Genomic DNA, 13,105 nt, shown 5'->3' with positions numbered 1-13,105 from the left:
TGTGCACGGCTAAGAGCACTTTGAAATCAACATCGTAACGCCTGCTTTATATACGATCGACAGAAGTACCGGGAAGAACTCTTCTTGGTCTATGAATCACGGAGGGTCAGTTCACTAGTACTCACGTAGTGAGATGACTGGCGAGTTATCGATTGGAAATTATTCCATGATTCAGCTGAACAAGCTTTGTGGACAAAGCTGCCGGTGCACATATTATCAGGAAGGCTTGAAAGTAACCTCAGAACGGCCGGAACCTACTGCTCCACCAAAATCTCAATAGAAAGGCCAGCAAGCATTCAGGCCAGTCAATCATTCAATCAATTCAGCAAAAGCTGATGAGTGTTCTTGCACGCCACAGAAGCATGACCGAATGTGGTCTGCGTTCAGGCATTTCATAGAGGCACGATCGATGTTGATGGGTGTTCACTAATGCCTATCAGAGAGCCTGGATCACTGTCAGAAAGTCCCCTTTAAATAGCGTGGGGCCGTTGTGACTTTTGCTCTCGCACTCGCTTGTTCGGAATATAGCTGTTGTGTTAACTTCTGTGAGTCTTTTTTCAGACATTGGGCACTAGAGCGAAGCAGGAACAGATACCAAAGATCGGCGAATCGGCAGATATAACACATAGACTTACCATTTCAAAGAAAGCAGTGTTAAATTACTTCGTAAACTTTTATTGAAGCGATCGCGAGTTTTGACCAGATGTGCGCGTGCCCGATTTTGCTGGAAAACATTAACAAACAGAAAATCCATTTCGCCAAATTCCTCCCGGCTTTGGCTAATAACGGTAAAAGATGCTCGCCCCTTTTCATTAGTTTTGTAATAGTTACTGGAATATACTGGAATGACCCTCCGAATACAACTTTTCTCTGGGTGGAATTCTGGTTTCGACCAATCCGTTCATGGGTACTGTCTAATCCAGTCCCTGATAATGTGATTTTTCTCTCCGCTATCTTTTAAATGCAACAACTTTCATTTCGACAGCTTGTTAGTTGCCAACACTACCGGTTAATTCATCTAAATGAATAGCCGGTCGTACCAAAAAAGTAATTTTCCGGCTAAAGTCAGATTTTTTCTTTTTAATTTTGCGAAAACACTTGGTTTTACTAAACAGTTAGCTCGTAGCATTCGAAGGGAGCACTTGTACTAAAACACGACTGGCAGATGGAAAGGTTAATCAGGGCATTTGATAGAGCGTAGAGGTATCCAGTGAAAAAGTTCACTTTGGTGGGAAGTAGGGCTATTCGAGAGGGAAATGCTGACGACTTTCCTGTCAGGGCAAAAGTGAATCTGGAACGCAACGTGTGAGCATCACCAAACATGATTGGACAAGTGAGCAAAAGACGAATACATTGATTCCTCCATCCTATCAAATGTTGGATGGGTTGGAAAGCAAAGCTTGTCGTATGAACGAGTGTTCTGACATCCACCACAACTTTGTTATTCAGGTCTCATTTACACCTCCATTTATCGGTCAGACTTTCTTCCAACTCGGTTACGCAAGAATTTATATAAGAATTTAGGTGTTCCGGGCAAAAGCACTTTACTTCCACTCAGAAATTAAGGCTTTCTTGTAAGTCACTCCAGATTTAGTTGCGATCTGCGTGGGCTTTTTTTAGCTTAAACCCGAGGACAAAAAAATCCATTTGTTTGTCCATCCATCATTTGGAATGGATGGACTAACTAAAAAATTCTACTCCATTTTTGACCACATGATGATTTCAGTCGTCTGCTTCGAGTGTTTCTAATGTCATTTAGTACCTTTGGAGCTCGGTATTTACGATAAGTTGATTTTACTGAGTTCAAGTCCCATGGAGTCATAATCGAGGTTTCATCAGTGGCCTAACTATTACGGTGTCTAAAAACTGCAAAACAGAATGGTGTCTTCAGATAGTGCTTTGCGGGCTGGATCTATGCTATTGGTCGTTTATCGTGACAAACGAGCTGAAATGCCGATGGAACAAGAATTGTACATTGTGAACCGATCATTTTAGAGCCATTTGGGTCATCAAAGAGGATAACATTGAGAAACATCCCGTGTCGCCAAAATCCTCATTATCCAAAGTCCTCTATCGCGGGAAAGCAGTGTAGTACCATTTGATATGAACAAACAAAAGAATGAGCCGAACGACGTCTTCCCTTTTTAACGCTCCCAGCGTCAGTAGCGCTGGTATGGACCGGAACTCGCTTCAGAGGCGCACTACCAAGTATACGAAGAGACTCAGAACTGTGGGAACACTTTGGTGACCTACTTGTCCAGTTAACATAGTCAGCACACTAAGGATAAGATCGATAAATTAATGAATGTGGCGGTGCGGTTACACTTAACTCACAGCGGGGGCTGTTTGAACGCATCTGCACTAGGCTACTCATGAGTAGTCAATCGGTTGCGCATTTTTATGACTCCGTGTGCAGGCTTCCTCGATGTTCGTACTGACGGTCGGCTGAAGTGTCTAGTCCCTCCTTTTCCAAAACTGCACTTAAAAAACTCTGCTCCTGTCGGGAGTTATGCTCAACGACTAGCTGTGCTAACCAACTAACAATAAGATAGACAACCCGAAGCAACTAATGCCCTTGGCTAATTCTGTGCTGCTCTCTTCAGTGTAATTGTGATACGTTCTGCGACCTCCAGACCAGCTGTTAACATTTAATTGCTATCGCCGGTCCCACTGGAAAGCGTGACCACCTTTAAGTTTAAATTGGCCTTCGTATTTTAGAGACAACGCTCTCATAGCATTCCATCACCGTGGAGCTCATCTCTGTACGGGATCATTCTAATACTGAACGTCAGACATTCAAATCTTATGTAAAAATATTGTTAAAAAACACGTTGGTCCAGGTCCCCTCCCGATAAAACTGTCTATTCGATCGGACTTCTGAGTGGGTCCCGACCTCAACTGCCAACTTAGATGGATACAAATGCGGTCTGATCAATTGCTTTTATCAGTACAGTCACGTTGAGACGCTTCATGAGTGCCTTCTTACAAAGAATCTGGATGCTCTAAAAGCCCTATGAATGTGAAAGGAAAAAATGTTACCAAAATCTGACAAAGGACAGGGAACAATTCTAACGGACAAGGATTCTTAACCCATTGGTACTGCGATCCCGCGAATTAACGGCCTGCTCAAAGTTTGGAAGACATCCCATCAGGGCCCATTTTGGATTTGTGCAATTTACTATTGCCTAATGATTGGTTGGAATTTCTGAATCTGTACGTCAAATGCTATGTCAATACAAGTTCAATGGCAGCTAAAGTATTGAAGCTGATAATAGACTTGTGTGTTCCTTCGAATCGGCCTCTCTGCTCTTCGTGAAAACTATGAATTTGGTAACTATATTGATTCAGTGGATTCAGCGCTCCTAATCTGCAATGTCTTTGTGAAGGAACAACTTTTAGGCCGCACTTTTGCTGTACAATTCAATCTAACTTGACATTTTATCGACGAATCGACGGAGCTGTCTTCTCTTGGTCCACTGCTGAGCAAATTTAAACTTGAGGAATGGAATCGGGAGATTAGGCATACTTTTTATAGACGACACGTAGATGTGTCTGAGCTTCGGTCAAACGCCTCCAAAACAGACACTGCTCGTAAGGTTGCTGAAAATTCGTCGACAGCCCACGACCGGTTTTGCCCTTCCTGGGGCTCATCAGGTAGGCGCAGTCCCCGAGTTTCCGTCAACCTTATGTTCTACTTGAAACCATGTTGTACGAAATGAGCGAAATGCACTCATTTTCAAACTAATTTGGTTTTTCGAGAGACTCACTTGGAACCCAGCTGAGTCTCTCGTTTGTGGTGTTTCCAGGCATTAAGAATAAACATGTATCGCGATATCTCGAATATCGTAGAGACTGAAACATGAGGCGGCCTGGTGCAGCACATCCAGTTGCCTGGAAACATCACATACGAGAGATTCAGCTGGGTTTCAGGTGGGCCTCTCGAAAAACCAAATTAGTTTGCAAATGAGTGGACACCTAAACAATTTTCACAAAGCACATTTTGCCATTCAACTCACATATGAAGCCGAAAGTAACAATACAGTCCACCTGTTAGGCGTTAAATCGGCTAGATTCCCCACGGGTTCAGTTTAAAGGTTTGTCTCCAAACGCCCCATGTGAATGGGACGATACACAGGCTTTCATTGTTTTGTGCTGCTGATGCAGCATTTTGACGGATAGAGAGAGAAGAATCTGTTGTGAGGACACCCTGGACAATGAATTTAAACGTATCGCTAATGTGCCCATAGCTGACAGCTATCCAAGCAGGCTTATGGTCGAGAATGTCTCAACGCCCTATACAGCTTGTCCGTCCAAACGAAGCCAATCTTATTGAGTATACCTGTCGAAAGAACAGTCAGTCGATTCTGACAACTCATTTTTCCAGCATCAACCTTGCGTTCTTTGTTTACAACCAGTCCTTTGCTCAATTCAGACCTCGGTGAAAAAATAAGCCCTCAGACAGAACAGGTTGTACATTTCATTCTGTTGTTGTTGTGCAAACGATACGACGACCGGAAAAGACAGCACCTCACTAGCCAGAATAACACTAGACTCAAAATTATCGTCAGGATCTCAACTGAATCACTCATTATTGCCGCCGGTAGCTGATCCACCCACCCAAACCCTTTTGTGTTATCCACTGATGGCTTAAGCTAATTTGACACAAACAAGTTCATATCTTCAGGTTACTCTAACAATACGTCTTCTGATCTACAGTATCTTCAAAACTTACACGGTCCAAAGAACAAGGACCTTTTAATTCAGAACTGATGGAGTGTTCTGGTCGACGAGCGTTGGACAATTATCTGTTTTTGCTTAGTCGGGTCAGCAACTGCCGCCTCCTTGGATGGGGACCACGGGACTCATTTCACACTGGGAGAAGTGGCCCAATCGCGCAGTGGCGTTCGTGCATCAAAGCTTTCGCTACCCGATTCCTGAACTAACTGAACATGCCATCGCTTCCAAGGCTTGGTTTTATGTCCCACAGTGTCCCGTTTTCTGGTGATCGAAACTGTAGCAGCTGGAACCAATATGCCTGTGTTACATAGCTGATAAATTGATTGATTGAATTGTTCCTCAGAAATGACTGCTTCGAACTGAGGATTGTCTTTTACGAAATGTGTTTCGGTAAGACAAGCTGTCTTGAAGTGAGAACTCCGGACAGCCCACTGCCCGTTTCGACCTGCTTGATGTTCATCACGTTGAACTACTCTCTGACTTTTCGTCAATCCTATTCCGTAATTGGAATTGAATTCACGAGTGAGCGTTCACATACATTCAAGCGCGAAATAAGGTTGATACGAAGTATGGAACTAAGTTTACATGATGAGCCCCAAAATGGACAAACTTGGTAGTGGGCTGTCCAGAGTTTTCATCAACCCTAAGGGTAGTGTTATATCAAGTGAAAAAACATTGAGTGTCGTTCCAGCTGAAACACGAAACGGCTTGTGTGCAACATATTTAGCTGAATACTGCCCGCATAGATAATTCTGGAGTCCCTGCGTTGCTCGTTTCTCAACTCCATCATAGTTCGGCTTCGCTGGATGGTGAAGTCCGGAGCAATGTTGGCGTGGTCATGCGTCATGAAAGTTGATCTCACTCTGGCATGGATATTATGACATGATCTAAATAAGAGATACGATAGCTTAAAGAGTGGAAGGCCCAGAAAGTTACATAAGAGGTGAAGACAGTTTCATATACGTCGGACACTCGGTTTAAGTCTTTCAAAACGACGGAAAACGACGCGGTTGTCTCCGTCAACCTACCATTTTTCAGTAAATCTGACCCTCAATCATACTGCGAACAACTAACAGACCATCATGGCTTCAGCTTGGACATCTTCCGCGTGGTGAGCGCTGTGCAAATCAAAAAAGGGCCATTCGCTATTGCAGTGATGATGATCATGCTGAGGTTCGTTATTGTAGCTATCGAACGCAAATTTGCCCAGCTCATGCTGGGCTTACAGGTGATGGGAAACCACGAAGCATCAAACCAATTTTAGCAGATTATTTGAACCATGACATAGTGTAAACAAAGTAGGAGTTCTCGAATAAAGGGTCAGTATTCCTAGCAGTCATGCAGATTAGGAAGCTTCACTGGACAAGTTGTAAACTTTTGCGGGGATACAAACTATAGAAAACAGCTGCGTAACGATCACATTTGTGGACATGTGGGAAGACAAGGAATTGAGAAAGTCACTGTATTTTCAGGACAATTTTACTCACCAGAGAACATCACGATAGTGAACAAAACATTCGTATAATGAGAAAGGTAACACAACCAATATCACAGGTCTCAAGGGTCACGGGTTGGGGAGATAGGTTTGTCCACTTGTACGCACCTACGCGATAGCATTCGGACATTCGGGGGCGAAAACGTGCAGTTGCAGTGAACTGGAAGTCGATTGTGACGCAGTTATTACTCACTGGACGGAAACATGAAGGTTCAGGGGCTTAACTGCTGGGTACGGATATCACAAGCCAAGCGAGAAAGAAGTAAAACAGACAAATCGGGTAGAGAGCCAATCCAACGCGATTCGGTGGCTGCGTCGGAGTGAGGAACACAAACGAAGCGAACGAAGAGTAGATTAGTCCGAATGCGACAATCGATAGGCGTATGACAAAAATCCACAGGGAATCGGAAGCGGCCAGTAAGAGGACGCGACAGACGACCAGACTGATTACCAACGGCAGGATGCAATAGCCCAAAATACACACCGTCTGAAGGAACGAACTGTGAGGGAAAGAGACCAGCAGTAGACGTGTTGTATATAATCCCAAGTTAGCAAAGCTAGGCGCCACGCCCACAAGGATGACCATCACGGTTGTGTCTACATTTAGGTCTAGATGAAACCCACATGCATGCTTTTCCGCCACTGGTGTTCATCCAGCTCCTTCACAAAACTCGACTTAAGCTTTAACAAAAATGCTACCACCTACAGAGTCAGGTGCGACAATTGGACTGAACAGTTCCAGCTGGACACTCATAAACGTCTGTCGTCAGTAGTCCACAATCAGTTGATGACGTCCGCATCCCATCTTTCACGCCCATACAAACGGTAAAAATGAAACGCCATCAAGAAGCACCATCCCCAAGTTTTTGTAACAACCTATTGACAACAGGGCACACAATTCACAGACTGAATGCTGTTGGAAATTAATAATTGCCTCTCCCTCCGAAAAATGACCACCCGCCTAGATTTTCTGGTCGAACCAAAAGCACTTCTATACTGCATGTGAATGCCGGTTGCCTCACTAGAACGTCCACCTATTGGTTCAAATGAACCAGTCCAAGCGTTTGGAGGATGTAATACATTGATACCTAGCGACTGCATTTTCCATAATATTTCGTATAAGGCCCGTTGCATAACAGCAGCAATTACGATTAGTGTACTATTATGTATGTTTACTATGATGACACCAATGCGAACGTTGCCAAGCTACAAAAAACTGACTGCTGTTGTTGTCCTTCAGATTGTCCTTAAGCAGATTGGAAATGCCCATGGGGGTCATTCGTACTAAACGCCCCAGGTAACTGGTAGGATATAAAAGAAGCACTTTTGGGGGTTGTATCAGTTAGGCCTTGTTTCCGATGTTCTATCAAGCTTATTCCTAACCTGAACATCAACTGGAACGTCATCTGTGAATTACATCGGTGTTGACAAGTGACTCGGATGAATCCCGCCTGCACTTCTACAGCTGACTGAACTGCAAACATAATACAGATACAAACGAGACTCAGTTGATTTTCACCTGAGTCCACGGTCAACACCAACTTAATTTGTGAGAAGGTGATCATGGCAACCGATAAGGTGTTCAACTAAGTAATAGGCTTAATGAAACTTCGGGGACTATGCTTACCTGATGAGCCAGAAGAGGGGCAAAACCCATAGTGGATTGTGTATACCTTTACACCAACCTAACGAGCGATACAGGAACATGAGTTGACATCTCGAATACAAAACAGGGAGCGGTCCATTTGCAGCACATTTAAGTGAAGAACACTATGAATGAGGAGTTTTAGTGATTTCCAACTGAATCCGCCCCAATCTAATATACAGATGAGTCTTGTGATCAGCCTTTTCCATCCTTTGGAACGTGTCCATACTGAATTCGCGAAAGTTTTTCACCCACCTAATGGACATGGAAAGAATCAGTAATGACGAATGAGCGTGAAACGAGCGGAAGCCATGCACACGAATAAAGAGGAGACAGGTGAGTAGGTGTTTGAACCAAGATTGCGTATTTCCACCAGGGACGGAGCTTCAAAGCCAAGATGAGGAGGCTAGCCTACCAAGGCGAAATTCAATGTATAATTTCGTTTACAGTCGGACACTGGTCAGCAACTTTCCATTCTTGGCCACATAACGGAAAGTCACCTCATATCGCACGTGCGACTTGCAAGAGAAGTTCAAAAATCAAAGGTCTTCTTGCATATCGTTGTGGATACCATCAACAGCCCTGGAGTGGGTCACACAGTCTCACACCAAGCGCGATACGTTAAAATTGGTACACACGATCATTGGGTCAATTTATAGGGAACCACACTCTTTGGCCTGATATGTTTGAAAAATTCTCATAACCTTGAAGCATAGTGAATAAGCTATTTGCTTACATAGAACCTCCAAGCAATTTGGAGTTAACGGTAACCACAGTGGCTCCTAGCCAGAAGATGACGAATATCTGGGCGAACTCGGGACCTCCATCACCCGCGGAATCTGCAGCCGATCCGCTATGAAGTAAGCTAAATATGACAACGACGGAAGAAATGGAACAAGTAAACCGTAATAGAAGAAGAAGAGTACATCGTAGTATGGTTACACTCTCCCTAGATGGTTTAATACAACAACCACTGCAAACGGCCTGAATTAGGACGGTCAGGGAACAGTAAGCGGTCAGAGGCGTTCGAGCAAAAAATCTCGGTAGAAGGATCAACGTCAGATAGCTCCACAAATCGTTTCTATGGAGAATCGTCTATTGGTGATAAGCACACTTTGGGCAAACTCCGGTGCACTTTAGTTGTGACAACAACCAGTCAAAATAGCTCACAATTCTAGGTTATTCAAAGCAGAGGCGTGAAGAAATGGAAAGTAGCTCTAAACTCGAAGTCTATTATCGGTCAATCCCAAGGCACTTCAGTCTCCCCGGTTACCGTAAAACTATTCCATTTCGCGATTTCACTTGGAATATCTAATGCAACACAGGACCAAGTAGCACGAATAAAACAAATTCACAGTAAACTTCCGCTGAAGTGCCTGTTTTGGTACGATTGTGATGCAGGGGTTGAATCATCAAGTTAAGCCATGACCATCACTAAGTCACACGCCACGTTTGAAACTATGGAGATGTGATGCACCACAGTGATAAAATTTCAGCATCACCATCTTCAGCTGAAAAACTGCGCACTTGCCGTACACTAGTTATAATTACGACAGGTTTTCTCGCCGGATGCATGAGGGCTATTGAGGCGTGACTGGTCCATGTTTCACCATATCTCTAGTCATTGATATGTCCCTTCTCGGGGTCTCCATCAGGGGACTTGACTTGAAAGCTGTCTTTGACTCCGTGGAACGTCAAGCACTATGGCAGTCTGTGGAGCAAAAATATCCCCCATAAATTCTCGACCCTCCTTAGGGCACTGAACATCAACATCTGTGGCCGTGTGAAGGTTCACGGGAAGCTCTAGCCTCAGTTCGTCACATCAAGTGGTGTCAGGCAGGGATGGCCCCTTCCGCCTTTCATCTTCAACTTCACCATTGATACGATTTTGAAGGACTCACTATCAGCCTCTAATGCCTATGAGGTCGAAGTTTTCTCGGGATGTCCACTCACAGATACCAATTACGCAGACAACATAGCTCTTCTGGGATCTGATGCGGTGGTAATGCAAGTAATATTGAAGAATCTAAATAATTCTACGTGACGGTTTGGCATTCGCTGCACACCTGTGAAGGGTGAATTACTGCTGCAGGACTGGGTAGGCTCAAACCCTAGCCTCATGATTTCGGATGAGCCGCTCGAGGAAGTAGACAAGTTCGTTTGCCTGGGCAGCTTTATCAGTCCCGGTAGTCTAGAGAAAGATTATATTTCCATCCGGATAGCGAATTCCAGAGCAGCTTATATGGAGCTTCGTCACCTGCGGCGTGACATCCACTTAACCGTCAAGGGTCGAGTTCACAATGCTATGGTACGCTCTATATTACTATACGGATCAGAAACCTGGCCGCTGCGCGCCGAGGACTTCAACAATTCCAGTGGTTGACCATCGATGTCTTCAGAGCATTGCCCGAGTCTGATGGGGAAAGTGAATCAGCAATGCTGAAGTAAGTCGAATGGTATTCGGAAGAAACAACTCGCCCATGAGAGATGAACTGATCACACTCCACGAGTTGCACTAGTTTGGCCATGTGCTCCAGTTGGTCGACTTCCTCGAAGGGCTCTTTTCGCACAACCACGTGAAGGGTGGAAACGAGCCAGAAACGGTCAAACAATAACTTGGCAGCGAAGTATAGGGGCCATTAGCAGCAAACTCAGCTCCGCCGGTCATTGCCATCTAGCTGGATGGGTACCCGGAGACGGGCCATATCAATGGTTAGAGACATTGTCAGACATGGCCCAGTCAAGCCCTAAATGGCGCTCGTGCATCTAAGCTACTGCCTTCAGTGCATAGCTCTCTTCCCAACTCCCCCCAATTAAAAGTCCACTGACACACCAGTTTATCAGCTCCCGCCTCTGATGCGCAGCTACCTACCCCACCTCCCCAAATCATCGGTGGACGAAACTGTGGCAGCTACAACCACTGTATGGCAAGTACGCGGTTCTTACGGCTGACAATGATGTGGATGATTATCGTGTTGATTTGACTACAGGCTACAGGCCTACGTCGCAAGATTGTAACGAGACAACACTCTCCAATGGTGGAATTCGATAGCAAAAAAGAAGTATTTTTGCGCCTACTGATTGTCTCTTCGACATATATTTCGATAACAGAACAACCAATTCCGTGGTCTCCCAAATTCGATAACGCGCACCAAGTTAACCACAATGGACCCAATTTACTGAAGTTACCCCGCGGTTGTGTGACATAAAATAGCTAACAGTCATCTAAACTTCCCTGGTTGTCCTGTGCTGGAACTGAACGCCGCTGATCGGAGAAATCCCCGGACCAATGCGAGTACCTAGTTCCTCCTATGGCCAACAAGTAAGTCCCTCGCCAGACGTACTGTTCCTTCGGAATTCTATGCGGCTCGGACGCACCACTACAAAAGATAACCTTCGTCTCGGTACTACATACAGTCTAATCGGAGTCAAAGACGTCGTTCATGCTCTTTAATCATTGACCACATTGGCACTACACTTAACTCTTGCATCGTGTTTCTGAAACTCATACATGCAGTGTTGCGGGTGATCAGCGAGGATCTCCATAAAATGTCATAAAAATGAGGAATTTTACCATATCCACCCTAAAGAACCACCTGTATTTCTTCTCACTGATCGATCCAACCGGCGACTTTGATGCTTCGGGATGTCCTTACCATACTACGGACATACAGACACGCAATTTTCGTACAATTCTCCAAAGTTCTTAAAATCAACTCTAATTACTTGGGCGATATTTCATGGAGATCATTCTGTCTAGTTCGGTTAAACGACCTGAATGTTGATATCAACGTACATGAACTTCTGCCCGATAGGGAAGCGTTCATCGCGCGATTTGCAAAATCAATGACTTAGAAAATCCGTAACATTGAATAAACCGATGCCAAACCAATAACAATCTTTCGGCGCAAGTCAGCTATGGACTGAGTCGCTATCAGCTTGACTTGCCTATACAGCCATCGTTGAGCAGTCAGTCACTGATTCATTTCCTATTGCGCTAGAATGTTTAAGGAGGGTTGGCGCTCGGCCCATTGCTTCAACTGCAAGGCTTGAAAACTAGGGGCAAACAACCCCCAGTGAAAGGCACCGCGCTACTTTCTGCATTTTTCTTGTTGACACCATAAATCATCAGAATATATGAAATCAACGTAAGCCCACGCTCAGATTCCAACAAAAAGTTTATAATTATCTGGAGCGGTGGACAACCAGAAAGCTGACTCAAATTTGATGTGCTGTCACCGGAAAAAAGGAATTTCAGTTTCCCCTGTAGGACACGTATGATTGTGTAGTTTAGAATGAGCCTTCACTAATCCACACTCAGAATAATATAACTCCGAATAATATAACGAGTGGGATAGCTGTTTAGAAAAGAGAAAACGCACGAAGACTTACACGGACATTATTAAACACAAAGTAAGTGGTCCCCAAAGGTCCCCTAGAAAGTCGATTATATGAACTGAGGGTTGAAACACTCACATTCTTTCAAAAGTTCCTGACCCTTTCGGGGGAATAATACGTGACTAAACTTTGTACCGACACCCTTGAGAGATCTCATCTGAAAATTGTTATGACGAAAAGACACGTAGGAAAACATACGACAGTATCACGGATGGGCTCATTGAGAAGCTTTAGACTTTCGTTATCAAACGCCGCATTTTCCTGGTCCATTATTTGTCCTTCCAGTCGCAGGTTTGGGGAACCCTAGTCGCTGGTTAGAGGAACCAAAGCAAGCAAACAAACCGGAGCTGTTGGATGGAACTCCATCCTGGAAGTATTACCAAAATAACGCTTGTTGAAGTTCGGGTTTAATTCACAGTGCACGGCACAACCAACTGAAAATGAAACACCAGGTGGTGAACTGGTAGTGAAAGGAAAATATACAAATATAAAAATGGCACCCTCCAAGTACGACCAAACGGATTGACGTTCAGCTATAAGGGCAACCGCATACCTGGAGTCGACGCCGAACTCTTGTGCATACTTAGATTCCTTACCCCACTAGCATCTTTTTTCGGGATGTTGATGGGAATGAAAACGTTTGAACAACTGGAACACACCACATTTTCATAGTAAAATTCCAAAAGTTTATCGTGATGACATTAAGAATGAACGCTGTGAATCCGACACCAGCTCAGATCCAGCTTAGGGTTGTCGGTCCTGAGGGAAGTTTGTAATGGACTGTTATAGAGCTGGCTCCGTATTCGAGGCTTAAAAGACGAGTGTCTGGG

General features: G+C 44.5%; 1 protein-coding gene across 1 annotated transcript; it reads right to left on the bottom strand.

Annotated features, from left to right (window-relative positions):
* Positions 1-6,162: 6,162 nt before the first annotated feature.
* On the bottom strand, positions 6,163-12,566 carry T265_02028 (hypothetical protein; the record flags this gene model as incomplete). Its single annotated transcript, XM_009166176.1, has 5 exons — positions 6,163-6,732; positions 8,614-8,742; positions 12,270-12,312; positions 12,354-12,432; positions 12,474-12,566. The coding sequence occupies 5 exons, from the start codon at positions 12,543-12,545 to the stop codon at positions 6,453-6,455; spliced, it is 603 nt and encodes a 200-aa protein (XP_009164440.1).
* Between the last annotated feature and the right edge of the window lie 539 nt (positions 12,567-13,105).

Source organism: Opisthorchis viverrini (genome assembly GCF_000715545.1).
Source record: "Opisthorchis viverrini unplaced genomic scaffold opera_v5_23, whole genome shotgun sequence".
NCBI classification, from domain to species: Eukaryota; Metazoa; Platyhelminthes; class Trematoda; order Opisthorchiida; family Opisthorchiidae; genus Opisthorchis; species Opisthorchis viverrini.
The sequence above is the reverse complement of the archived record's forward strand: the minus strand, read 5'-3'. Positions and strand labels throughout refer to the sequence as shown.